The sequence below is a fragment of the Melospiza georgiana genome, chromosome 2 (assembly GCF_028018845.1).
Source record: "Melospiza georgiana isolate bMelGeo1 chromosome 2, bMelGeo1.pri, whole genome shotgun sequence".
Taxonomy (NCBI): Eukaryota; Metazoa; Chordata; class Aves; order Passeriformes; family Passerellidae; genus Melospiza; species Melospiza georgiana.
In genome coordinates this window covers 71,009,859-71,037,692 of record NC_080431.1, presented here as the reverse complement: position 1 = coordinate 71,037,692, position 27,834 = coordinate 71,009,859, and the positions used below count along the sequence as shown (strand labels likewise).

At 40.9% G+C, this 27,834-nt stretch overlaps 1 protein-coding gene across 1 annotated transcript; it reads left to right on the top strand.

Moving 5' to 3' along the window:
• Positions 1-684: 684 nt before the first annotated feature.
• On the top strand, positions 685-26,804 carry MTNR1B (melatonin receptor 1B). Its single transcript, XM_058019037.1, has 2 exons — positions 685-901; positions 21,552-26,804. Exons 1-2 carry the CDS (start codon positions 685-687, stop codon positions 22,418-22,420), a joined length of 1,086 nt encoding a protein of 361 aa, XP_057875020.1. The 3' UTR covers positions 22,421-26,804.
• Positions 26,805-27,834: the final 1,030 nt, after the last annotated feature.

Here is a 27,834-nt window from a genome sequence, read left to right as displayed (position 1 = left end):
GGCAGCAATGTGCCAGGAACACTCGTCTGGGCGCACCGTGTGCCTGGCGGCGACAGCGGCGGGAGGAGCGCTGGCCTTGCGCTGCCGGGAACACCGCGGTCCGAGCCGCGGGGCAGGGAAAAACCAACTCCCCAGAACCAAATCACAAACAAGCCCCAAACAAGCGCTCTCCCGGCGGCGGATGGCGGATGTCCGCGGCTAAGCCCTGGGGCAGGAGCAGCGTTTGGGACAGCCCTCGCCTGCCCCGCGGCTCTCCGGCCACGCAAGCTGTCACCGGGGGTGGCCGAGCGCGGCTGCCTCCGCTACCCGCGGATGCCGCTTCTGCTACCCGCGGATGCAGCCCCCGCCCCGGCAGCCCCGGCAGCCCCGGCAGCCGCTCCCGCTCCGCGCCGCCGCTCCCGCCGCTCCCGCCGCTCCCGCCGGCCCCGCCGGCCCCGCCGCCTCCTCCTTCTCCTTCCCTCCCTCCCTCCCTCCCTCCCTCCCCCGGCAGGCGGGGCTGGGCCCGCCCCCGGGCTTCCCCCACCGCCCGCGAAAGGGGAGGGGGCTCTGGCGCCGCCCCTGCCCGCCCCTGCCGGCGGAGCAGCGCCCGGCGCGCCCCTTAAAGCCGTTCCCGCCCGCCCGCGCGGGCAGTCCGCGGGGCCGCCGCCGGTGACCGCGGGGAGGCGCCGGGACGGGGTGGCCGCGATGCTGGAGAACGGCTCCCTGAGGAACTGCTGTGACCCGGGCGGGCGCGGCCGCCTGGGCTTGGCGGAACGGGAGGCGGCGGCGGCGGGCGCCCCGCGGCCCGCCTGGGTGGTGCCGGTGCTGTCCAGCGTGCTGATCTTCACCACCGTGGTGGACATCCTGGGCAACCTCCTGGTCATCCTCTCCGTCTTCAAGAACCGCAAGCTTCGGAACTCAGGTAAGGACTTGACCCCCGTACCCTGCCCCGGCGGTGGCAGGGAGCAGTGAGCCCCCGGAGCCCCGCCGCTATCCTGGTCCTCGCTTCCAGCTGTCCTGAGGAGTCCAGCCCGCCTGCCGAGTCCGTGCGGGCCGCCCGCTGAAGGCGGGGAGGCAGAGCCCCCATCCCTGGGTTCTTGCCCTGTAGTGTGTGCAGGGACCCCCAGGCGCTCGGTCGCCGTTCCCAGCGCGCCGCCTCTGCGCTCCCCTCGGGCTCCGTGCTGCCCTCCGTCCGGGAACGCAGGTCCTTCAGTGGTTCCTAATGAGGCGTGATGTGGTCTCTATGGAGCTCCCGAGGAGGGGAATCGGTGCCATCCGGCGACAAAAAGCGTGCCCAAAGCTGTCGGAGGAGTGAAGGAGGAGCTTTTAAAACTTGCTCAAGAGTCCTAAAGATACGGTGCTGTGCATGCGTGGGGAAGCGGCTCAGCCCGCTCTCGGGAGCCCGCACCAGAGTTCACGGTAGTCTTCACGAAATCGCCTTCTTGTCTCCTCATCGCTCATCCTTCAACCAGAACGCAACAAATAAAGTGCGGTGTTGTCTTTGAATCGTGTCTGCACTTTCTCCTTGTGTGTGCTAGAATGTTGCTCTGCGGTTTTTACTTGCTAAACGTACTGGTTTTATCTCCTCATCTCTGCCGGGCCGTTTACAACCTGTTTCAAACTACAAAACTCTGTAGTTTCTCACCAACTTCTCTGATTTGCCTCCTGGCCCTGATTCGCGCCCGTCCCGCGGCGTGCGGATCCTGCAGCGCCTCCGGCTCCCCCTTCCATGGAGCCGATTGTTCCCTGGTGCGCCGAGCTGTGCACACCCGCGCTCGGCTGGATGCTGGGTGTCGGTGCAGTATAGAGTCCTATCCCCGAAATTATGGTGTGTCTACTTTAGTTCTTGTAGTACTGAGCAGTTCCCGGAACTCCTCGTTCCTTCGGGACTGGAGTTCCCTCGTTTTCCATGCGCACGCAGGTCGGGATAACCAAACTTTGCTGGGAGCTGGCAGGAGTCCGGAGCGCTACGCTCCCCGCGCTCGGAGCCAGAGGGCTCTGCCGTCGGTCCTCTGTGTCAGGGGTGCTCCCCTGCCGCCGGGAAGGAGGGACAGCTGCTGCCTTGTTTCTGCTGGGGGTACCGGGGGTGTTGTTTTGGGGTGTTTTTAACCAGCGTCGCTTCCCAAGCGCTGTCGCGTCTCACGCGCCGTGACTAGAGCTCCTGCTAACGGGGAGCAGGCGCTCCTTCGCTCTTGCTCCAAGTTAAATCGGACTCAGGGGCAAAAGCAGTTTATGGAGGGGTAACTCTTGCGCTCCCCAATCGCTGCACGCCTCGCTGCAGGCGGGAGATGCCGGCAAGACCCGTTTACACAGGGATAAGAGACCACACTCCCCGAGCAGCACCGAACCCGAGAGCGTCTGCAAGGGTGGTTTGGCCGAGCGAGGGAAGGCATGGGGTGGCCGCTGCGAGTCCGTGCGCTTGTGCTTGGGCTGTCCGTCCCGGGGGAGCGAGGCGGGACGAGCAGAGCCGTGCCGAGCCCGGCAGCGCCGCACGCCGCGGAGCCGCAGCCCTGCGTGCCCCGAGCGGGACCGCGGCCGCCCAGCAGCGCTGGCTCTGCCCCGGGACAGCGGAGCGGGGCCGGGATGGGATGGGACGGGAAGGGCTGGGAGCCGCGGCGGGCACGGAGTCCCGCGGGACCCGCCGAGAGTCACCGGCGCTCTCCCGGCCCCTCGGCGGCGGGGGAAGGCGAGTTCCCGAGGGATTCGCACCTGGACTCCGGGGGCAGGGAGCGCCCAGGGAACAGGGCTCTCGCTGGAGAGGGCGGCCGGCCCGAGGCACCAAATCCCGTCCAGGGGCGGGAAGAGAGGGACTCTCTTCTGAAACGTTCCCTTCACCCAAACAACAGCACAGGGAAGTCTGGACTTGAAGAGAGTGGTGCCTGGAAGAGTAAGTTTCAAGATACTGATCAAAGTACTCTGTGGCACCCTGGGACTGTTGGGGGAAAAAAACCAACACCCCCCCCCCCTTCCCCCCAGAAAAAAAAAACAAAACCAAAAACAACACCACAGAACAAAAAATCCCCCAAACGTAGTCGTCTTACCTAGTTCAAATACCTGCTAATTGATCTCCTTCTAGGATAATCCTTAATATGATGTCACTGACCCTGTCCCAAAGATCTCTTTATCTTTGATAAGTACTGTGAAAAACAGCGGGGAATTCTTTCTGCATAATCTTCATAAGGTTAAATACCTTTTAAATTGGCAGTTCTTAGTTTTACATCAGGGGGACAAGACTCTTGTAGGTGTAACTGAAAGGGCATAGTTTGGTAAATATCTACAGAAGGCCTTTTCAGGAAAAATTTCTTAGGGAGGAAGCAGAGTGGAAGAGGACTGGAAATTGATGTGGGTGGAGTGATAGAGGGGATGGGAAAGGAGCCCTTAGCCTCTGACAAAGGAAGGTGGAAAAGCAGGTGGACTTGCAGGTTTCTATTCTGAACAAACAAGAAACGATGTGTTTGCACCTGCAAGGGAAGTGAATGCAGTAGAAAGGGAAATGGTGAGGAAGAACAGCATGAAAGGAGTGTTGGACCTTGTCAGAGAAGAAAAAGGTGAAGTTAGGGGAAGGGTTATGACAGGAAGACATTTAGATGATCAAAGGAAAAAGGAAGAGCTATACATCATGAGCACTCAGTTCCCTTTGAAGACGCTAGTGAGAGATTTTTCTTGGATAAGAGTTTGGGACTTCAAATAAGTCACAGGTGTATAAGGAATAAATTAACCAGCTGTGCCTACTTCTGTGGCACAAGAAGTAATCATACCTTCAGAAAGCAATACAGGTCTAGCAGTTTTTCCAGGATTTATCAACACTATTCTGTTCTAGACTTCATAGACAGATCTGATAACAGGAAACAATGTAGTTATGCATCACTGTCCTAAAAATTAAAGCATGACCAAAAGTAAATCTATTCTAATACTGTTATATAATGGGAGGTGCAAGAATGGAGTGAAATAAAATGACCCATTAGTGACTGGGCTTGTACCCTATTATGTTCAGCAGGAGAGAAATAAAGAATAGATAGGATTGGTGTTTCTGTACATTGCTCATTCACTCCTCAAACATGGGAATTTTGACAGCCTTTCAACAGAATGATTGTTTCAGATCACACAGGAGCCTCTTCCCCACATTTAAATTTGGTTTTGGGGAAAATCTGTGAAGATTTTTCCAAGTAATGCATAGCATAATTGGTATGAATCAACATGCTTGTCTTACATAACTGCACCCAGTCTTCTGTGAGAGGCTGAGCAACTTCTGATCTCTGAAAGTGATTTAATTTACAGAAATTAATGCTTTTATCAGTTCTAATTTGGGAAGAGAGCAATTTCATCTAACACACTACAAAATTAAATAAAACTTCGTATGTGGAAATAATAAAATTAAATCAGCTTGCCTTTCTATTTGAAATGTCAAATGTGTTCTGAATTTTCAGAAACAATTATTGATTTTGTGTGCCTGCAATTAAACATGCCCGGTTGATGGCAGCTTTTATATTGCTGAACTTTTGAAGTGTTAAAGTTTACATGAGCTCAACAACCACTGCTGGATGATCAAGTATCCTGAAAGTGCATCAAGTAAATCAAAGCCACTAGATGCTTTTAAGAACCTTAAAGATACTTTTGTATAGCTGTAGTGATAAATGCAACATTATGGGCTGGGGCAAGAACCTGGTAGGAAGCACTCTAGAAAGTGGGAACCAGCAAGGCATCTCCCAGAGGAGAGAGATAAAGCAAACCATTTATACTTCATTGGTCCTAAAGCCAGCATAAAATCAGTGAGAAGTGAGAATTAGGCACATTAACTCAATATCATTTCAAATAGTAATGAGGACTTGGGACCCTTTGACTTTTGGCAGAATATTAATACTAACCTTGGTGCATTGCCAAAGAATGCATTAGTAGAAAGTGGTATTTTTAGTGCATTTTGTCAGCCCTCCTCACCCTCTCCACTATTTGCCTTTCTATATATACCAGCTAACACAACACAGTGAGACTCTCATTTCCATTTGAATAGCAAGGTGCTGTTGCAACACAAATTAAATCAAAAGGCATGTTTCTTTTACCTGTAAGAGCATTGGTGTATTCACATGTTTAGTTCTGTCTAATGTGTATGTGGCTCTAGAGATGGACAATGCTTCTCATATGGTCATCTGTACAAAATAAACAATCCTGCATGTAGGATTTTAATATTGGTGCTTTTCCATCTACTAAATAAACTTGTTCAGCAATATAAGCAAGTCTTGTAGCATTTTTCCATGCTCTTTCCATAGCCTTCACTCCACATTTCTGTGATACAGCTGAAGGTAAGTTATCCCCATTGTTAAATGCTGTTTTCAGTTATTCTTCATCTCTTTGGCCACACCAGTTCTCTTTTCCTCCTTTATTCCTTCACTATTATTTTTCCTTTCCACTGGAATAAAGGGTAGTTTTTTCCTGAGAGGGAATCCATCTCTTACAAAAGGCCAGTGGAGAAACCTGTTTCTGAAACCACTTGGAAAAATTGTCCTTTAATACCAGCAGTGACGCTGACAAGAACACATTTTGATGAGCAGATCGTGAGATCCCACTATGATGGTTTCAGCTTTTGTACCCCTTACTTCTTGAACCCTGGATCCACAGAATCCTTAGCTCCAGGACTGGATGTGTTTGGCTTTCATATTCTCTCTCACATTCTCCTTAAAGGTGCTCAATGCTAAGAAATTGGTGGAAACATAGCTTCAATATTCACAAAAGTTCATTGAACCCAACACTTGGAATAAAGGTTTTCTATCTCTTACCATGATTCAAACTCATTTTTACTTTATTTTAACTTTGTGATTATTAGTTGCTTACTTAGAGTGGATATCTTTATTTGTAGAATTACAATTGTCATTTAATTTGAATGAATTGTTTCTCCACCCGTTGAGAACTCTTGTGCAATATTAATGGGAAGTAAACAAATGTTTACCCCTCAACCTTTTTTTTTTTTCCCTAGTAGACAAGTCAAATAATTTTTGTTTCCTCTAAGTCACTAAGTTCTTAATTTTCCTGGGGTTTTTAGACCTTTCCAAACTAAATTAATCTGCCTTAAACAGAAAACTGACCTGTTCACAGTAATGCAGATCAAGTACCACCAATACTCTCAAGAAAATATTAACATTTTATTCTGCTCTGGCCTTTCCTGGATAGACAAAATGGACCTGGAATGCCTTGAAGACACATTTTCCTTTTATGTGGTAGCATAATATGGGTGACTGTTCTTGGTGCAGTCACTTGCTGATGCAGCTCTTCTTTTTCCTTTGTTACACAATTATTCCTTCAGTGCCTGACCTCATATCTCATGTTATTATACTCTATCCACTTTCTGGTCTTTTAGTCCTCAAGCAAAAAAAGATCTTGGCATGTCCATGTATCAGTAGGCTCTCAACTCTGTATTATCACAAAATTTCATTAGCTCTCTTTGTGTTTTGTGATGTAATACTTCTGAAACAGACAAAATTAGTTCAATGTAGGTTATCTCCCTCCGGTCCAACAATTCTCTTTCATCATTGTCCAGGAAGTGGTAGCAACAGACTGTAAGTGGTACCCTGGTGATTCCAAGGCTAGATTTGTTTAGAGCAACCTCCCAGATCCAGAAAGTCCAAGTCCAGCTATTATTAAATAAAGATGATCAGATTGGTTGGTGCAGCCACTTTGTATAAACTCACATTGATTTTATTCCATTTCTCTATCCATGCATCTTTAATTTTCCTATCCCTCCAAGTTTGTCTCTCCAATCTTGGCTACAACTGAGATTAAGAACCCAAATAGTTCTCGATTCATTCTTCCTTTTCAACAATTTCCCACCTTGAATACAGGTGACATGCAGGTGACATGTTAACACATACTCTATGGTAGACAAACTGATCTTCCAGAGGTGGCAGCACTGGTTTGCTATTCTTATTACTCCCTGACTAATAGCTTTTCTGACTTACTGCGAGCACCATTCATGCAAAAAGAAACAGCATTTGTGCAGCACCATAGCAAAGGAGGAGGAAATGGGTAGTAAAGTGTGAGAGCGCCACAGCTGCAAGTGAGTCATGGCAACACTGCTCTTTGGGATGCATGTGGGAGCCAAGCTCTGAGAGAAATCAAATCACTCAAGCCTGAGAGAAATCTGCACTTCCCTACTGGCAGGGAGGACTAGAGAACATCTCAGCCCCTTTTTACAGGTCCCACATGTAGCTCTCAATGCTTTCAGAACACAACACTATCTCTCAGATAACAGATGTTAAAAAATTCCTGCCATCAAGAAAATTCAATCTTTCTGATATTTTCTCTTTATTGTAGTGTAGATATGCTAATTCTTCACCTGTCAGCCTGCTTTGTCGCCAAGACCACCAGTTTTGTCTTTATTAAAAGGCCTAGCAAAATCTTTCTTCAAACAAGGAGCCATTTAAAATCAATTTTCAAGGTCCCTCTCCCCCAGTAACTTGTCTTTCCTTCCCTCTTTTCACTGTGCTGAAAGGGCATTTTAATAATTTTAGAAGTTTTTGTGAAGTCAAAGAAGTTTGGGGGGTTAGTCAGTTTCCATTTTATCAATTCTTGCTCTCTCTAGCAGTTTTCTTGGTGGACATATCTTTTACTTCTATCCTCATTTCTTGTCCTTACTGAGACAACTTCTTCTCCATCTAGATCTGGAACCTTTTCTTATATTTTTCCCTCTTTTGGATGCAAGTTACAGAATATTTTTGTACCTTTAATATGAAGAAATGCCAAGCTTCTTCCACATTCAAATCCCTAAGCTCCTCAATACAGCTGATTTCACTTTCCTAATTAGCTTCTTTTATTTATCAAAATGTGCAAGCCCCCTTCTTAGCTATGTCTGCTTTGTTTATTCTTGTATTTAATTTAACCAAAATAATCTCATCTACTTTCAATACAACCTTATTTTCTATGGCAGGCTCTTCAGGGATGTCTTTGTTCTTTATGAAAACAAAGGCTGGGATATATTGGGAAATAGACTCTGAATTGAAGAAATCTGCTGGGTCTATGTCCAGAACTCAGCTGCCATTTCTGTGCTTATTTTCCCCTTTACATATGAGGACCTGCATTGTCAAATTGGCTTCATTAATGTTTTCCTCCTAAAAGGAAGGTGTTCTCATCCAATTTCAGGTTTCTGCATTCTTCACTGCACATTGTCACTGCAACTCTTCCCCAACATAATTTTGTCTTTTACCAGGATACCCTCTCTAGTCTCTCTCCCTCTCTCTCAATCTCTCTCTTCATTCTCCTTCTTTTATGAAGACAATAGACCTTTTGGTTGGTATTTCTCTTCTCTGATCACTGGTGAAATTCCATTCTAACAGAATTGTTTCCATAAAGTTTTATTTTTATTTCTCACTGGTTTTGGATCACCTATTTTATTGCATAGGTTCCTGGCACCCTTTAACTGACTCTAGTGCTTTTTATATTACCACTCCAGTTGAACTCTGCAATGTTTGAGCTCCTGTTTTCTACATTTTTTGCCACCACCTTCCTGAAGCCAAAATTCCCTTGCCCTGGGTGTTAAATGAAGAAACTGTATGGTTTCTTCTCAAGCTCTCTTCCCATCTCTCAACTTCAAGTTCTTTTTATTCATTCTGCCAGCTTGGATTGCAAGCTGGTATCCCATATGCTTAGGTGAAGTCTGTCCATGAAGACATGAAACCTCTTCCCAGAAAATACCTCCAAATGATCAATACTCCAAATCTTTCCATATAACTTCTAGAACTATTCATTCATGTGCCCGTGACTCATCTCATAATTCTAATTATACTTCTATTCTCTTCTTGGAGAGGAAACAGAATTGGTTCATCACCAATTCCATCCTCTTTTCTGTGAGACTTGGTTCAAACAGTAACCAAATGAGAAAATAAGTCTTCAAACTTACTTATGAATTAATAACTCTGAACTTTGTTAACCTGTAAGTAAATCCAAAAGTAGAAGAGCAAAGTGAAGAGCCAGTATTATTAATTTCCAAAATAAGAACATTTCTTTAACAAAGAGGGTGAATCTTGCAGGTAAATTTAGAAAAAAAGTGAAAAATAGGAACCTTAGATTGTTCTAGAAGAGAAAAAATCTGAAGGATATGGAATTTTAAATTATTTCAGAAACAGAAAGTTTGTAATTACGATCCTAGAAGGATTGAAAGAAGTATTTAAGAGTACAGAAACATCATAAAGTAGAAAAATAACTTCTCTCTCAATCTGCACCACAGGGAATGCCATTTACGGTAAAATTGTAACTTAGTGCAGGTTATTCTGCAGCCATAGGGTGTTTTGTATCTTCCTTTGAAGCACTTGGCAATACATTATTGCCAAGTTATCATTGTTCTGAATTACCATTTACTGTTATCCTGTATGGTAATCCATTTGTTGATAAGCAAAAAAGAAGTTTATTGCCAAGATCAGGTCCAAGATACTTTTATTTTAGAATGTAATATTAAATCCTAGTCCACTTAATACGTGGAGCTATTGGTATGCTTATCTTTATAGGAAATAGAATGATAAGGATTTATTTGGGATGCAGAAGTACGTTTTCCTGAACTTGTGGAGAAGAATCTAAGGGTGTATTTATGTTGTGTATTTCATTTGGCACAAGTCCACTCTACCCATGTTTCAAGGGAAGGAAAACCAAAAGATGCTGTTAGAGTGATACTTTTGCTGCAACAGTGTATTCAGGCTCCCCTTAAGGCCTAGTCTAACACAGCCACACAGCTTTTGCTTTTTTTTTTTTTTTTTTTTTTTTTTTTTTTTTTTTTCAGCTCAGAATATGAATAAGTGAATAAGTTTCTTTCATCTCCTCGATATAACCAACGCAAACATACTCTAAGATACAGGAAATTAGAAGGAGCTCTTAGCAGCTGTATTGTGGCAGTTCCAATGGGTCTTAGGAGCACTCCCTTCCCTGCCAGCTCTCTCCTGGATTCTGGACTGACATTCCTTTTGTGAGACACACTGACTGCATGAGGAATGACCTCTCTGCAGTAAAGCTCTATTCTTGGATGGACCAGCAGAAGCAATTCAAGGATTCATGGTGCTCTTTGGCACAATCAGCCAGAGCTAAGAGACCAAACCTCCCCGCTGAGCGCTAGGACAACTCAGTTTAAAAGACTAATTTTTTCATCTATTCTTAGCAGATATATATTCACCAGATTACTTTAATCATTGTGTTGAGGATGTTATAGGAGACTACTCTCATTCCATTAAATCAGTGACAACCTGTTCTCTGCCTCTAGGAGTAAATTCTACTCCTACTCCAATACAGATCTATTATGAGTACCACTACCTTCAGATGTGCTTCAGATTTTAGCTTCTTAGAAGTTATCCTTTACCAGTGCATATTGGTGCCTTGAACTGGCAAGTACATTGCCCTGTTCCCAAGAATACACATGAAAACAGCCACATAATCCTGAGCTGATAAAACCATTTCTTCATTTGCAGAAAGGAATACTAATGCTATCGCAATTTTCATCTTCCCAAAAACAAATCCAAGCAGTTGTTCTGCTTTTTTAACTTTTCACCTTGATATGGGCATAGAACAGATTTCCTGACAGCAAAATCCCACAGAAACATGTCTAAATCACTGTGGGTGCAACACTGTGGTGCATCCTCCCTAACAAGAGTAGCTGCTTCAGAATGTTCTGTTTTACTTTTGATCTCCATACTGATAAGGACTGAGATGTATCAGAGGCAGCATTTTCCTGACATTTCAGCTTCATATGGAACAGCTACATCTTGACATGAAAGCAAATAAAAACACCTTAAGCACATTCATCAAATGCCTATAATCCTGACTGTTGGGATTATTTTGTTAATTATTTATTAATTGTAGAGGTATTTGATTACACTGTTTAATAAATGCTGCTTAAATTATGTCTGCAGAAAAAACATTAACCTTCTGACAGACTTACTAATTTTTTCAGCTGTGTTTTATGGACTTGGATCAGTTTCAATGTTTAAACACCTTATGAAGATGATAATAATTTATATGATAGTTCCATTTATACTGTCATCTTTTTGCTATAGAACAACAGCTGCTTACCTGTTGGTTTATATTGCCGTATTTGCTCAATGTAGGCAATAATTGCTGTCAGAAGATAGCACATGCAGCTCCTGGAACTAACAGTCTGACTAACAAGAAAAATATCCACTTGGTATCTCAGCCCTTGTAAATATAATTATGTTAACTAATTGTAAGTTTAGAGCTAGCAGCAAATTGTAAAATATATCACTGCAAAGAAGATGGGAACCAACAAGCAGCATCCTCAGGTCTCTATGCTTTGCTCCAATGCTGCCCAAAATCTCAGTGTACTCTCATTCTAAAACCAGTTAATTTCTTCCAAATAATTCAAGTGTACACAGAGTTTCATTTGAGTGCAAATAGGGAAAAGAGTGTTTTGTGTGAAGGCTGTCGCCTATGAATATATGTAATAATAATCAATTTAAGCATTTTTATGTGCTGATTTTTTATTCAAGTAAAAATAACCTGCTTTTTGAATATTATCCACACAGTTTAATGGAAAAAACTGTCTATTCAAGGTGCCCATTCTGTGCAGATCCTGTCCATGGTGAAATTCATTGGAGTTGTGATCCTTAGGACTTTTAAAATATGTTCTTAGTGGTCAACTCTAATCAGATTTTCTACTGAGAAATAAAAGGCTGTTATATTAAAACATGCTGCTTTTCTTCAAGACAAGGAAAGACATGTAAATGGCATAGTCACTTTATGTGCCAATTGGGAGTTGTCCATCCCTCCTTTCTGTGAACTGCCACTTAAGGTTCTTAAGAGTCTTGTGAATATATTCAAGAGATTAAACATTCCAACCACCTTGCTTGAAATTAGTTGTTACTCACTGGAATGCACAGAATGTAATTTTTGGATTGTTAGAGAGGAAAAAAAAATTGATTAATAGGGGACTGGTATCTTTGTATGCCTTTGTCTTGTTATATTTGTGGTCATGAAAGAAAGAATATTTAAAATTCAAACTTCCCTGCCTAGAGTCAGACAGCACACCATTATACTCCAGGTGTTTTACTAGCATAAAATATAATGTCAGAAAGTGAGTGTTGTGCTGTGGAAATGTAGAGCACTCCTACTCAAGGACAACAAGTCTCCCTGAGATATTTTTCAAGCAACTGCAAAAGTAATTGTTATTAGATTCACAGGTGGGGTTAGAGCCCATGGACAAAAGATTACTTTCTGAATCAGTTATCATGTTAAGCAAGACTTTCTTTTTTTATTCTTCCCTTTGCAGTGATTAGAAGTAAAATGTGTAAAACATTAATCAGATGTTGAGGCAGGCTTTGTAAAAGGATGGTGTAACAATATTGATTTGCCTAGAAAAAATATCTACTGGTAAATGGGTTGAAAGAGTTTATAAGATTTTACCTATGATTATGGTGCTGGGTATGAAACCTCAACTACACAATCCAGAGTCCAATTTCAGCACTGGACATCTGTTGTTTCAGAGTGAAAGAAAAGTTAACTAATTTGAGATCCTGTAATCATGCCTTTGGTCGGATAATCTAAAAACAATACAATCTTCTTTAGTCACTCTTATGAAACACATGGTATGCTAGGACCATAAAGACTATAAAACTTGCTGTACAGTCAGCTTCCTGGTTAAAGATGAAGCAAGAATATCTGCTCTGCTTATGGAGAGCAAACACAATAGTGAAGCAGGTGACCTTCGAACACTCTCAAACATTCTTGTGTAGTATGTATATATATGTATATATACATACTTATATATGTATATATATGTGTATATATATTTGAGCTCATCTTAGTAAAAGCTATATTGGTTTGCTCCAGTTTGCAAGTGTATTCATGGAGTACAAGAGGTGTGACTCAGTAGGTTAGGCGAACAGAAGTCACCCACAGCTGTGTTTCTGGGTCACAGGCCACCAGGTCACTCACTGGGGTGAGCTAGAATGCCACAAGGAGCTGGTCTGAAGGGCTGGTTGCAGTCACTTCACAGTGCTCAAAGGTCATCAGAGCAGCATGTGGAACAGGATTCTGCAGAATCTAGGTTAGATTATTCTAACCTAGTAGGTGAGTATTTAGGTAAGGAGGAGCATTCTAGCCTTGCTAAAGCCAGTGGGAATTGCTTTCTGAAAATGATTGTGCTAGGAGCTGGTGCCTCCTGCCTCTTTCTGTGCAGCCCTTACCAGACTCCACACTCCATCCCCACAGAGTTCTGTGCCTTTACTGGTTTGTAGATTTACTGGTCTGGAAACGTTTCTTGGTCCAGGTTCTGTGTTTGGCTCAGGCTATTTTGTCCAGTCAAAGATTGTTCAAAAAGTTCTGGTGTCACAAAGAATCTGAAGGCAAAGTATAAGAAAAACAAAGCCCCATCTATTCTAATCTGCACTGGGGCCTCTTCTTCTGACCTAGCAAGTCTAGGTCATTGTTAATGACCATGTCTGGTGTCTGCATGCATAGTAACAGGCACGATCTTAAGTACCCTCTGATATTTAGTAGATCAAGTAGACCCCTCATCTGTGACAAAATTGACAGCATCTCGCCTCTATCCCCTAGTGAGAACATTAAAAATCCTGTACACTGATTCCTTACTGGAACAGGTCACCCTGAGAGGTTGTTGAGTCTCTGTGGCTGTAGGCAGTGAAAGGCTGACTGGACAGGGCCCTGAACAACCCACTATAGCCTGTCCCTCTTTGAATGGGAGGGTTGGACTAGATGAACTCCAGAGATCAGTTCCAGCTTTTGTGGTTCTATGGCTATACTGGTGGCATGCCTACCACCCCTCATTTACCTATCTCAACATCATCATGACTTGCAGGCCTAGCCACAGTAGAGCTGTTGTCTTGTCATTTTTCAAGGCTTCTACTGGCTCTCAGAAAAGACCTTGATTCAGCAAATGATCATTACACACTTTGTCTGTATTGAGTTGGAACACAAAGCAGCTAATACTTCAGAGGAGAATACACAATCATCTTCTTTAAAAGCATTTTATTTATTCATCTGTTCACATGCTGTTTACAAACCTATGAGTATCATTATAAGATGAATCATGTCACTGTACTTTGCTTTAAGACCTTGTTTCCAAAAGAAGCAGATGGCAGAGACTGACAACAGCTTCTGAAGACATTCATCTCCCTATGCATGTTACAGTAATGAGGCCTTCCAAAAGCTCAGAACAGAAAGGGGAAGACTTTTCCTTTCTGAAAGGTTATAATGGCCATTTTTTTTATTATCATCTATTTTCTTCCTTGGTGAAACAGGAAACAAGAAAAGAAAAGAAGATTATAATGAAGGGACTCGGGTTGTTTAGAAGCATTGGCAACTTGTCAACACAAACATTTTCCAATTAGATGTTCCTGTGTACTCTATTTACTGCAGTGTATCAGATCCTATTTTAAAAAATCCTCCACCATGTTTGGGAGTTGAACACAGGAACACCCAAAAGTACATAGGAGGAGTAATGGGCCTAGACTTGGTTTCTTTTAGCAGATGGAACCAGTTGACATGTACATGCTTTGCACATATTTGTTTCAGTAGCTGCGGGCTGCAAGTCCTCCACCCGCAGGCCTGTGGAGCAGCTGAGCAAAGCACTGAGGAAATTGCCACTTGCATGACTTATGTTCTCTAAGTGGAGACCCCAACATCTACACTGGTCAAAAAATTCTGGGCTGCTTAAATTGGTCTGCAGGGCTAAACTACAAGGTGTGCCTTATCATGGCTAATCAAATCTCTTGGCAAATTGGTCCTGATTGTGCCCCATAGTCTCCAATAGTCCCCAGTTTTATTCACTTCATATACCAGCCTGATAGCCTCAGTGTCTTCAGTAATATCTTAAGCCTTATATTTTAAAATAGAACTATTTAATGTCTGAGATTTGTTGGTTTGTTTGGGTTTTTTAAATTCAAATAATCTGCTAGCAAATATTAAAATAGAACAAAACACAAACCAAACAGCTTAACGAAACAAAACATGGTCTTAGTTTGAACAAAATTATTTTCATTTTTCAATTTCCTGTCTTTTTTTATAAAAGAAGGTGGAAGTTAAGTTATTCTAAGGACTTGAGCAATGCTTTGTTGCAGTAATAAAGAAAAATACCAACATAATTTCCTTTGACACAAATATAGTTTAGATACAGTAGCAAAGATGAAGGTAATAATAAAGGTGATGGAATGAACTATTGTTTCACACCATATAAATTAAAATCTGTCAGGGCATAATGAAGTTTTTTCCCAGAGTTTTTATAAGTGAAATATTCTTCCTTTGTTTGGTTCCACATTTCAGTCTTTTATAGTTGATCTTGAACAAGTTTTGGGGTAGGGTTTTTGTTTGTTTCTTTAACAAAGCAACATCCTATAAAATGCGACATATTTCACTTTTATTTTTCTGACATGCAATATAATGCTGAGACATTGAATAAAAGAAGTTATTAAAAATTATAGGTGGCCCAGCTCTTTATAGGATCTAACTAAATTGCACCTGTTGTATTTTACAGCTTTTCATATTAGCCCCTTTGTCGGCAGTAAATGAGTTTTCATACTTGCAGTTGTACAAGTAGGTTTCCTATTCTTTCTTGGTTGAAGCAATCAACAGCTGTGATTACTTCAAAAGAAGAAAATTAAGCTGATGTGTACTGGCAGATATAGCAAACAGGACTTATTTCATGAACCAGTGAAAAACCAGTCGGGTTTTGTTGTTATTTATCAGCAACTGGAGGCTCTGAGGCTGGGCTGCCACTGGTGCCATGGCACTAAGCCTCAGAGTCAGTGTCTTGGCTTCACTCCCCGTGTGACATCTAAACTGGAAAAGGGGAGATTTTAAACTAAAGAGGGTAGACTTAGATTAGCTATTAGTAAGAGATTCTTTACTGGGAAGGTGGTGAGACACTGGCACAGGTTGCCCAGAGAAAACGTGGATGCCCAAACCCTGGAAGTGTTCAGGGCCAGGCTGGGTGGAGCATTGAGCAATCTGATGCTGTCAAAGGTGTCCTGCCCATGGCAGGGGGTTAGAACAAGATGACACCTAAGGTCCCTTCCAACTCAAACCATTCTGTGATTCTACAAGTCTATGATTCTCTCAGCAACAACATGGGCCTTTTCCATCCTAGACTACCCTCAAGGCAGGAGCCTGACTTCACTGTTAGGGCATGGATATAGGGGATCTTCTCCCCTGAGCCTGCTGCAAAATGCAGCTCAGTTTCAGATGGCTGGACACACAGAACAAGGCATAGCTGGACTCATACTCTGTCTTAAGCAGTAGAAGGAAGCAAGAACTGAGGAGAAAAAGAGAACAGAGCAACCCTGCACGATGCTTCTGTATTATTATAACTTGTGATTCCTTCCATCTCAGAGGAGTTCCTAAATCTAGTATGGTATGTCTGTTAAGTAAAATTCAAATGTAGTACTTCAAATAAGTACTCTTACAAGTACTTTTCCAGTCTTCCTTTGAACACAAGTAAAATTTTTTTCATCTGCAAAATCTGTTAAGGATTTACTACCTAGTGCAGCAGCCATTCCCTTCTATTTGCTTTTAATACAACTACAACTAGCCTTATTTAATAGCTCTAGCTCTTCTCTTTGCTCCATCCCTCAGCATCAGTATGCCACTATGATGCTGTTTGGGAGAAGAAAGTTGGACCAGTGCTGCCACTCTTCCCAGAGGATGCCTAACAAAGGTGGTATTATCTAACAGAAAAGTAAGAGCAAAATTCATGAACCTGGAGTGTTCTTCCTAATCAGGAAGATAGGCCTTGCACCTATCTCAGTTTCCCTGCTGTTAAATAATGAGAGGGATTTTTAAACTTTTTTTTTGGATGAGCATACTGATAAAGAGCACTCTACAATACAAGTGGTAACCTGTGTATTCTGATTCTAGGCTGAAATTCTTGAACATAACCTAGAAAGAGACAAGCACGCTAACCCCAGAAGAGCAGCAGGGCTGGTGAGTAGGGCACTCTCTGGGGACTACGGGAGACATAAACTCAAGTCTTTTTCAAAGAAGGGTTCTTCTATCATGGAAGAGTCCTAACTGCTAGGCAACAGTGAAATTTCTAGTAGTAAAGCCTGTCTTAGCTCTTCTGCTTCCCCTTTTCTTTCTGAAAATACCCTGTAGTGGAAAAGTTCCTGCAATCTCAGAAAGTAACAGAAGCCCAGAAAAGTATTCATGGCCCCGCAAATGTGGTATCTGATTAAGGATCAGCGTTCTGCTTTGGAAGAGCCGGCCCCGGGCGTTTCCCGCTGCCCTGCCCGGGGATGCGAAGCGCTGTCTCTGCCGTGGCTCCCGCACTAGGTGGCAACCGAGTGTCACCGCCGTCCCCAGCAGCGCCGAGCGAGCCACCGGCGACCAAGCTGCGCACCCAGGGACTGCAAACCTCAGGCCTTTTAGCAGCAGCACGGCACTTGTACAGCTGTCGTCTGTTGGCAAACTCAAGGCAGCAAACTCGCAGCAAGGACTGGTGTTCCCATACTTAACCAGAGGGAGAAGAAGCGGAGGTTTTGTTTTGGGTTACATTCATGCCTAGTTGCCAAGCATGCCAAAATCATGATCTCAAACACAACAGTGCAGTTTAGATACCTCCTTTCAGTAAATCTGTGTCTGTGTCGACAGCTGAGAGGTCTGCCTAATAAGCCTAAAATTCACCTCCTGCGAATGTAGCTTCCAGCGCTAACTCATAGCTGCAGATGTAGGGCCAAGAACACAGTTCTGTTCCAGTCCAGGAGTCTGCAAGTCACTTAGCCACAATCTCTAAGTCCTTTTTGCGTGCTAAGGTTTTGTTCTTGTGAGTCCAGCATTCTTCTTCAGGCCAGTCCTGCTTAATATCTTTATCAGTGATGTGGACAAGGAGATTGAGTACCCCCTCTGTTGTTTGCAGACAACACCAAATTGGATGGGAGTGTTGATCTGCTGGAGGGCAGGAAGGTTCTAAAATATGTTGTTCTAGTGGAAATCTATCACCTCTCCCTTTCCCTCACATCAAAGCCTGCAGTATACCTCCCTAATATCTGAAATATTGAGACAAAACTACAAAAGCGCATATCACTGCCTTTAAACTGTCACATTCACAAAGAAAACAAACACCCATCTGGCATTTGTTTGGAGCATTATGTTACACCTTCTGTTAGCTACACGCTGTTGAACATTATACCAAATTAACATGTCTCAGTAAATCAAAGCTTACCCTAGGTCTTGGCTTGTACTGTCACAGGGAATTCAAATGTCAGTGTGTGAAAGACTTAATTCTCTGCTCCACCTGATGTCATAGATCGAAGAGGGTGATGTCTGTATGCAACATATAAAAACTTGTTAAACAAATGTGTAACAACCAAAACACTACCTAAAAAAACCCACAAACACCATGACATATGTTATATAACTAAGCATTTTCACCAGTTTAAAACCAAAGAGGGAAGAAAAACCTTTAAAAAATAGTTGCTCATTGCAATTGCTCCTGGTTTTAGTAAAGAAATTCAAAGTCAGTTGTCTTCTCAGAAGGCAGATGCTAAACCCTTAAATGTTTTGGCCTTACCAAAAAGTTTGTTCTGTAAGTAAATTCCCACAGCATCAAGTCATATCAAGATTACAAGAGGGTGTGACAGTTCTCTTTCTCCTGTTAGTTGTAGTAAGTAAACTAGTATGCAGCAATGCTTCATGAAATACCTATCTAGTTCTGTTGCACCCAAATTCAATATCAGACCTTATTTTCTTTTTTATGCATAGAACTATCAGTGTTTAAAACAGCACAGATGTGCATATTTTTAAATACCTGGCAAGACATATGGCTTTCAGTAGCTACTGCTTGTAATTAAGGGATATTTCCACTCCAGTGAAAAAATGAAAATACCTCTCTCTCTAGTGAAACTGAAATCTGAGAACAAAGTTCATCAAGTAAATTCCAGAAGCAATGATGATAATTCCAGCTAGATGAAAATTCTGTGCTTTTTATTTTGTTACAAGCAGCAAAAAGTTACCTCTTAAGTTATATTATTAATGTAATTTAGGCCACTCTAAAAGCCCTGAGTTAGGTATGTCAAGGAGCATTTACTTTCTCCAAGCACATAGAAAATGTCTAAGACCTTTGATTTCTCAAAATGTCAATTATTTATGTTTTTTGAATTAGAAAAGTTTCTCTCTACTTCTGTAGATTATTCATTGCAGTAATAAACATTAAACTTAATACTGTAGTCATCCACAAAGACAGAAAAATACCATTGGAGCTTACTTTGCAGTGCACAGTGGGAACATTCAACCCTGCAAAAAGCCATAGAAGTGACAAATCACCTGAGGCCTTTATAGATATTGGATCATTTTTCTTCTGAGTTGTAAACCAGTAAATTAAGTTTTTGACAAGTTCCTTGCTCACCCTATTTATTCATTGCACCTGGAATTTTCAAGAAGTCCTAAATTGTGCTCAAAACTTTGAAAATATCTTGCTAAATGTACTTTACAGTTTATTTACAAATGTGATTGAAAGAGCTCAATGCCCACTCTATTTCAACTGAACAATTACATTTTGGGTAGAAGCTGATGCTGGAAGGCCTTAGAGTTTAGATTAATCTTAGTGAACACACTAGACTAAATTCTCTCTTTCTCCAAAAGACATTCTAAAACAGAAAAAAGAGTATTTTCTTTCCTTCCTTTTCCTGTCCTTTTTTCCTTCCTTCTTTTCTTCTGACTTCCAACTTTTGACTTCTCTATTTTCTAATGTCAGATACAGTGATGAAAAAAAGTAAGAGAAATTCTTGTTGCCAGGATGTAAATATATCCTGATAAAGATGCCCTTGTTCTTTTGTTAGTTTTGTTTTTGTCCTGTTTGCCATGTGGCTACAAGAGGCCTTCACAGTCATCTCATCCTTCCTGCACAAAGGGACCAGCTTTATTTAGGCCAGTACTGACAAATATTTGTTTTCTATTTTCTTACAATCTTCAGTGGCAGACTCAGAGCAAGGTGTTCCCACACTTCCTTCTTCTTGCCATTAATTTTTTTTCTCTGTGTCTATATTGAAACTTCCTTGTTGTGACTGAAGCTTGCTTGGAATCACAACAATCATAGGAACATTTGAAGTTATCATGGCTCCCTCAATCACCTCCCTAATTTGTTCAGTCTTTCCTCACAAAGCATCCAGCTGCAGCTATGGAAAGACTTGTGTAGCTTTTTAAAATATAGGAAACAGGCTACTAAATGCATAACAAGGAACTATCTTTGTACAACTATCTGAAATAAGTTGTGCACTGCTCTTGAGATAGGCTATGTTTCTGAGGGTGCAGATGGATAATCCTGCTTTCCATTAAGTTTACTTGCTGTTGTGCAAATTCTGGTGAGCATGGTGGTCCCCTAAGTGTATGGGAGAAAGACAGCTCCCCATTCCTTAATTCAAGAAGCTACAGATGTAAAGCAGGTGGAGAAAACAGAGTCAATGTGAAATTCCGTCATTTTTGATTAGCATATTTATACATGGTTGTTGCTTTTACGACTTCCAGTTAATGCCATTCTTAATATGACATGGAGAACTTGTTAGTTGAGGACTAGTAAGCTCAGAATATGTAGAATGGAGCACCTAACTTCTCCTTCCAAGAAATAATTATGTTCCATGCCCAATTTTTAAAATTGCTTGGCTTTTTCCATATCAGTTCATGCTGTGAAGGACTTCCAGGAAAGAAAGAAGAGTAGGAAAGTCATATTCAAAACCATACAAACCATATACATTTTATGTTACCTAAATGCCAAGAATTCAACATTAGTACCTCTATCTTCTAAAGTGAAGGTCCTAAAGAACATTTTTCAGGAATATAGCTTACTATCTCATTGTTTTATAAAAATACCCTTAGATACAATGTCAGAAATTTCAAACTGATGAAAAGGACACTGGTTACAAGGCCCAACCATATCACCTATATTCCCTGAATATCATCATCAGAAAATATGAATACTTCCTCTTGCATGCAAGGAACTTTTCTTTGTATAATTAAATTTGCCTTTCTGCAGAGGATGGTGAAGATGATCCACTCTTCCTCAGACAATCCAAAAAGAAAATAACTGCAGTATGGCTAGGCCATTCATGCAGAAAATATCTATTCTACAGAACATTGTGCAGCAATTTAGAGTATACATAAAACAAGACATCCTTCCAATACCTATAAACCTAGTCTTTGTATATCCTTCTCCTTTATGCTTGTGAAGCCCATTAGCATGCAAGTGATGGGATAGAGTGGCAGAATGGCTTACTTACCTGGCACAATTTAGACTTTTTTTTCTTTTTCATTTTATCAATCCAACCGTGGAGTTAGCTACACTTAAACAACTCATCATGTGCTTATGTAATGGCTCACTGATGACTATGTTTATTAAAGATAAAAAGAGCAAGGAGGATATAATCCAGTCACCAACAGACTGGAAACACCCTGTTGCTCCAGATATTTCCGTGGCGCTCCAAGTTACGTTGTAAAATCATTTCCCTGTTGGTCCTATATACCAGCTGCTTGCTGACATCACCAATAATTTACCATTGCAGACGTCCAAAATAATGAAACACTTTTCTTCTTCTTCACAGCTATGCTTGCTTTCAGACTTATGCTTCTGTATTTTTCTTTCCTTCCAGGTAATGCATTTGTGGTGAGCCTAGCTTTGGCTGATCTGGTGGTGGCCTTGTATCCATACCCGCTGGTGCTCTTAGCTATTTTCCGCAATGGATGGACACTGGGTGAAACGCACTGTAAAGCCAGTGGCTTTGTGATGGGACTAAGTGTAATAGGCTCTATTTTCAACATCACTGCAATTGCAATAAACAGATATTGCTACATATGTCATAGTTTTGCCTATGACAAAGTGTACAGCTGTTGGAATACAATGTTGTACGTCTCCTTAGTCTGGATATTAACAGTAATTGCAACTGTGCCAAATTTTTTTGTTGGCTCTTTGAAGTATGATCCACGCATCTATTCATGCACGTTTGTACAAACTGCAAGCTCCTACTACACAATAGCTGTGGTGGTCATTCACTTCATCGTCCCTATCACCATTGTCAGCTTCTGCTACCTTCGAATTTGGGTTTTAGTGCTTCAAGTTCGAAGACGAGTCAAGTCAGAAACAAAGCCAAGATTGAAGCCAAGTGACTTTAGAAACTTTCTTACCATGTTTGTTGTTTTTGTGATTTTTGCCTTTTGCTGGGCACCTCTAAACTTCATTGGACTGGCTGTAGCCATTGATCCTACGGAAATGGCACCAAAAGTTCCTGAATGGCTATTCATTATAAGTTACTTAATGGCCTATTTCAACAGCTGCCTTAATGCAATAATATATGGTCTTCTTAATCAGAATTTTCGGAATGAATATAAGCGAATTTTAATGTCACTGTGGATGCCAAGGCTTTTCTTCCAGGACACATCCAAAGGAGGAACTGATGGGCAGAAGAGCAAGCCTTCTCCGGCTTTAAACAACAATAACCAAATGAAAACTGAAACCTTGTAAATGTGTAATAGTCAATACAAGAGTTTGTCATGGAGAAAACAAGATCATAGTTGTAATGTTCTGGTCATTCCTGCTTAATTTTGGGGAGTTTCCACTTGGATCACACTTTATGACTGGAACACTGTCTTCATAGTAAAGCACATTGCTCTGGATTAGTGATTTATACAAGATAATTATTGAAAAGATGTTTCAGAATTAAAGCAGCAGGTGGGTGCAAGCTGTTTTAGTTCTCAGAGCTGAATCCTGTTTCCAGACATATGAATGAGGTATTTTTTTACTTCTGCGGGAGTTTTGCATTCTTTATACAAGACCAGGATTCATTTCTTTGAAGATGTAGTGAGTCTATGTGTTCGTCAGAGCTCATCAAAGCTCTGGAGTGATATTTTCCTCTCTACTGTGTCTGAACAGAGGGTGAGACAAACACTATTTTTCACATGTAAGCCAAACATTGCATTTCTGTGACAATAATGGTGTCTTTGAATCCAATTTGTAAACTGGAGAGAAGAATATTTGCGTAAAAGCAAATATTAACATTAGAGACTTTCCTCACAGGTTCTTCATACTTACATACATTGAGAATGGGAATACGCTGTGTCTACTCGCTTCATCTTTTGTGGTTAATTTTATGGTAGATAATGTAATTGGTTGATTTCTCACAGATTTACCTTACACAATATTCTTCCTTTAGAAAAGATTGAATTTTCATTGAACTTCTTTTATTCACCAAAATATCTGTATAAAATGTCATTTGATGCACTTTAGCACACCTTACACATTTGAGACAGACTGGAAATTACAGCATATGACCTGTAATCATCTGTACTGGCAACTGAACACAGACAGGATATCCTAGATCATCTCAAATGATGCTAGACCAAAAGAAGAAGCCCGTTTGACTATAATGGTAGCTGATAAACTCAACTCACGTCTACATCTAATCTCAAACAAAACCCACTGCTGGTATCTAACCTACCTATCTAACCTTCAGGGTTCCCTGAAGTGGAGATATGTTTCCTTCCATCTGTGATGATAAACACACATCCAAAGATAAGATTAATTGCTTTGTGGAGGTGCTGGTCTCCTTTCACTGACTTTAAAAACAGCTTTGATTAATAGTTCAAACACCTAATTTTGGATAGGTAGAGAGGGATTTATCTTGCTTAATTTGGGATGAACCCAGTGTAGATGTTTGCATTCAATCTATTTTCTAAATGTTCACAGTAGTTCTTAGAGTCCTAGGAAATTATTCCTTTTCGTTTGAAACAGATATTTTTATTGATCAGGGGAGCTATCAGCAGAACTCAGTAACTGTATCTTTACTGACTCTAAAAAAGGTCAGGAAGCTCACACACACACATTTCAGGCAAGGACAGGCCATCTCAATTCCATAAACAGTTTACCTACACTTCATATTTGCAGTTCATAAAATAAAAGATTATTTTCCGCTTTATTTTTAAACTCATCTCAAATTCTGACTGTATTTCTGCTTTTCCAGGTAACAAATTGCAACAGTGACTGCGCAGATCAGATTACTATTTGGGTTATACTCCAGAACATCATAGTAATTTACACAATTTGGTTGTACTATCTCAAAATCAGACTAGGATTTGTGCACAAGCACATAGTCAATGAGCTTATTTTATCATGAGGCTTGAAATGCACATTGCTCTTAGCATTTCTTAGCAATGCTATTCAGGGTAGAGGAGCTAGGTTTCTGGTAAATCCATGTCAGGGATTGAAATGGAACAATGAGGAATTCAGGTTGCCATTACATTCCAGGTTTCCTGACCAGGCTATTATGAAAAATATTTCTGCAGTAATATTAATTTGTACAGCAAATATACTCCTTCTGAAGCCATAAAGATGTATTAAACACCACCCTTGTATTGCTAGAGTGATAGAAAAATATCAAAGAACCACAGTATTTTAAATGTTCTATTAGCTTGCCAAAAGCCTATGTAAAGTACATCAAAGTAACAAATGTGAATATTATTTTAACTGCTTTCTTGTTCTTCACATGATTTCTGATAATCTCAGAAGTCCAGCACCCTCAGACTCATACAGTGGTGAGCTGATAAGAAGATGAAAACTTTGTGCATAGGGGTAATGAAGAGATGGGACAAATATAACCTCATGGCAGAAAATAAAAATATTGTGGCTAAAAGTAGCAATCATTAATAAGTAGGTTTTACCTGAAACATAATTTTGTAAGTCTGAAACAATTTTGATAGGCATTGTCTTTTTCCACGATGTCCACAGCAAGATATGGAACACAAAATCAATATACATGTATATCTACAGAGTCAATAAGAAGTTTCAAAAGTCTCTGAAACTTGTAAGAAAGCATATAAAATTTGATTCCTGATTCCTGATAGTCCAGTTTTCTGACTTCTCTGAGTAGTCAAAATTGCGATTTGAAAGTTAAAATTTGTTGTCTGACTTATTGGTGAACTATTATTAGAAATAATTTGATAGACCTTGGTTTATCTCTCACTGGAACAAGTCAGAATAGAGTCCAAAAACAATTGGTTTAGCTCCATAAAATAAATTTAAATGTTAGAACCATTTCGTTGGCCACAAAAATGAGCTGCTATCGCTCTCAATACTCATGAGGAGCAAACTTGAAATTTGTATAAAGTCATTTTACAAATTTTATCTGCTCTTTAAAAATTAAGTATCACTTTCAGAATCCTTGTTCTGATATGTTCCCAACCATCCTAAATTAAGCTCACACAAATAATTGAATAGCATCACTGAGACGTGGAATGGCGTGGTTTGGAAGAAACTAGAAAGATCATTTTGTCTCAGCCACTCTGACCCAGTCAGGGACAGCTTCCACCAGACCAGGGTGCTCAAGGCCCCATCCAGCCTGGCCTTGAACACTTCCAAGGATGGAGCATCCACAGCTTCTCCAGGCAACCCATGCCAATCGCAGAGAGAACTGTTCCAAAATCGGATCTTTCATCACAGTTGAAGGAAAATTTCTGGAACAGTGCTAATTTTTTAGATGTGGATTTTATCACCACAGCATTACCTGGAAGGGGCCCTGTACTGTATGGTAGTTGCAAATCCAATTTGCTATTATTGTGCCAGGTACTGCTACTTGTTGAGTCCTGATGTATGGAAAATAACTCATGCCTGTTAAAATAGTTTTTATACCATGTATTACTACAAAGCATTGCATTTTAGTTGACCTGGAAATCAATCAAATCCATAAAATCTAAATTTTTAAGTCAATCAAATGCATAAAAATTATATGTAGATAACCCAATGCAGCTCTCAATGGTGAAAAGTTTTTGTGTAGAAATGTATATTTCTACCTATATTTTTATCAGCAGCCTTAAATTAGTTTTCTCCCTTTTCTTACTTTAATTCAAAATCCATTTTCCCAAAGTTAAGTTTGAAAGAAAATTCTATAAATGCACTATCAAGAGAGTTGATATGGTTGTAGCATGATTTGAAAGTATAGTCAGGAGGAACATATCAGCTCTGAAAAGATCTGTGTGTGTTTGAGGAAATTGTTACTTTTGTTATATAAAAGTATTTACACCAGCATATCTGATATAGGCACTTTAAGAAAAAAGAGGAAAAAAAGTCAGGTAGACCCTGTGTCCTGCACAAGGTAACTAGTGAAGGAAAAACTAGGGCCTCAGGGAAAAAGTCTGTTTCCAGAAAATGTGGAGTGTTTTCAAACCTTTAGTGTTACCTTGATTGAAAACTGTTGTATTTTCTGTTAATTAAAAGAAGTAAATGTATTCTAGAACTGTTCTTACAATAGATTTCAGATTAGAAAAAAGCTTACTCCCATGTAGATGTGTGAAGTGCAGTTGTAAATTCTGTTACGGTAAAGAGAGAAGTGGAGGTCTGGTAAAGTCTAAATGAGACTGAAACAATGCATTAATCTTATCCTGTCTCTCTGTGCTAGTGAAAATATCACTCTCAAGGAAGAATTAAAACTAAAGGCACAGTCCTATTAATGTTGACTTTGATGAGATTTCTGATTAAATTATTGACTGAATGGAATAATTCTGCCTGGCTCATTCTCAGGAGCAGAAACGTTTTTCTGTTTCTCCACTTCTTCCTTTAAGAACGTACTTGGATAAAAATTATTGTTTTCATTTCCCAATTGTATTTTAACGAATTGAACCAGTCTGGGAATTTGCCAATGAATAAATATATATGGAAGATTGTATATATTTCTTAATATGTATATAAAACAGTTTTGGTCATCAGAACAATTTGTTGCACTTAAAGATGTTTACAGATTTAATGGAAAATGAGGGAGACGATTTATTTTCATTCATCTATTGAAATGTTGCTAGTTTAACTGGATCTTGCACATCATTATTATCTATAATAATAAATCAATATTTTACCTCATGTTACAACGAGCATGCAGTGACACCACTATGAATGTCAGCTGCAGGACACACAACTGGTTCCTGTTCATTGTCTTGTTAGTAACACCTTCATCTGACTAATAAGATAATTTTTTCAGTCTATATTTATAAATACTTTTGTGGCATAAAATTACTCCAGGTTAAGAACATGAAGGAGCTGTGAAAAACTGGGCACTCCTAATTTGACTGGAGTTGGAGGTTAAACCTGGAGGTGATGCACTCTGTGACCCTCTGGACTCGGCCACAGAGGTGGAACTGTCCCATTCACCAACTGTAGAGACTCTTGTGTTAAGCCCTGGGGGTTTTCCTCCTTGTGGATAGCTGGGAAGGTGCTATGGAATGTTGCTGTGTTTCACTCACAGAACAAGTTAATCTCATGGCATTGCACAGGCAAAACTCCAAATAGCTCAGTGGCTGCAGAATGAAGCCTCGAAACTGCAGCATAAAGGGAGAATTCCTCTTTGGTACAAAGAAGTAGAGCTGGCCACAATAACAGCACTTTAAAAAATAATATTTTGTGTCTGAAATGCATAGCAACTAATTTTACTCTTCTGTAAAGCTAGTGAGGTTCCCTTTACCTGCAGTCATGGGATAAAATCAACTAAATGCATGTGAACTGATAGTACAGACCTCATAAATGAGGTCTGTTGGTGCCAGATGTGTTTTATTTACAAACTTATGAACATTGAGGTTTTGTTCAAGGAGGAAGAAAAAAGATGGAGAAAAAAAAAAAAAAAAGCCTGTGAAAGCAATTCATGTGACTGTAGTTTTAAAATTCTTGTGGCAAATAACCTGTATTTGCCTGTATTTTCCATAAGTGTAATCATTATATTCTGGGAACAAAAATCCAAAAGGCTTTGCAAAAACTTAATTATACAGTCCTGTTTCAAGGCAAAAGATACTCTACTCTAGAAACATGTACTTCCCAATTCCTAATTTTCAGAAGTCTTCATAGGACACACAGGGTGGTGTGAGGGCAAAACACAGAAGATTGCACGATTGCGAATATAAATG

Coding starts and splice junctions, on each gene's coding strand:
- MTNR1B (XM_058019037.1), top strand. CDS start 685: ATGCTGGAGAACGGCTCCCTGAGGAACTGCTGTGACCCGGGCGGGCGC. Junction 902..21,551: donor CCGCAAGCTTCGGAACTCAG/GTAAGGACTTGA, acceptor CTTTCCTTCCAG/GTAATGCATTTGTGGTGAGC.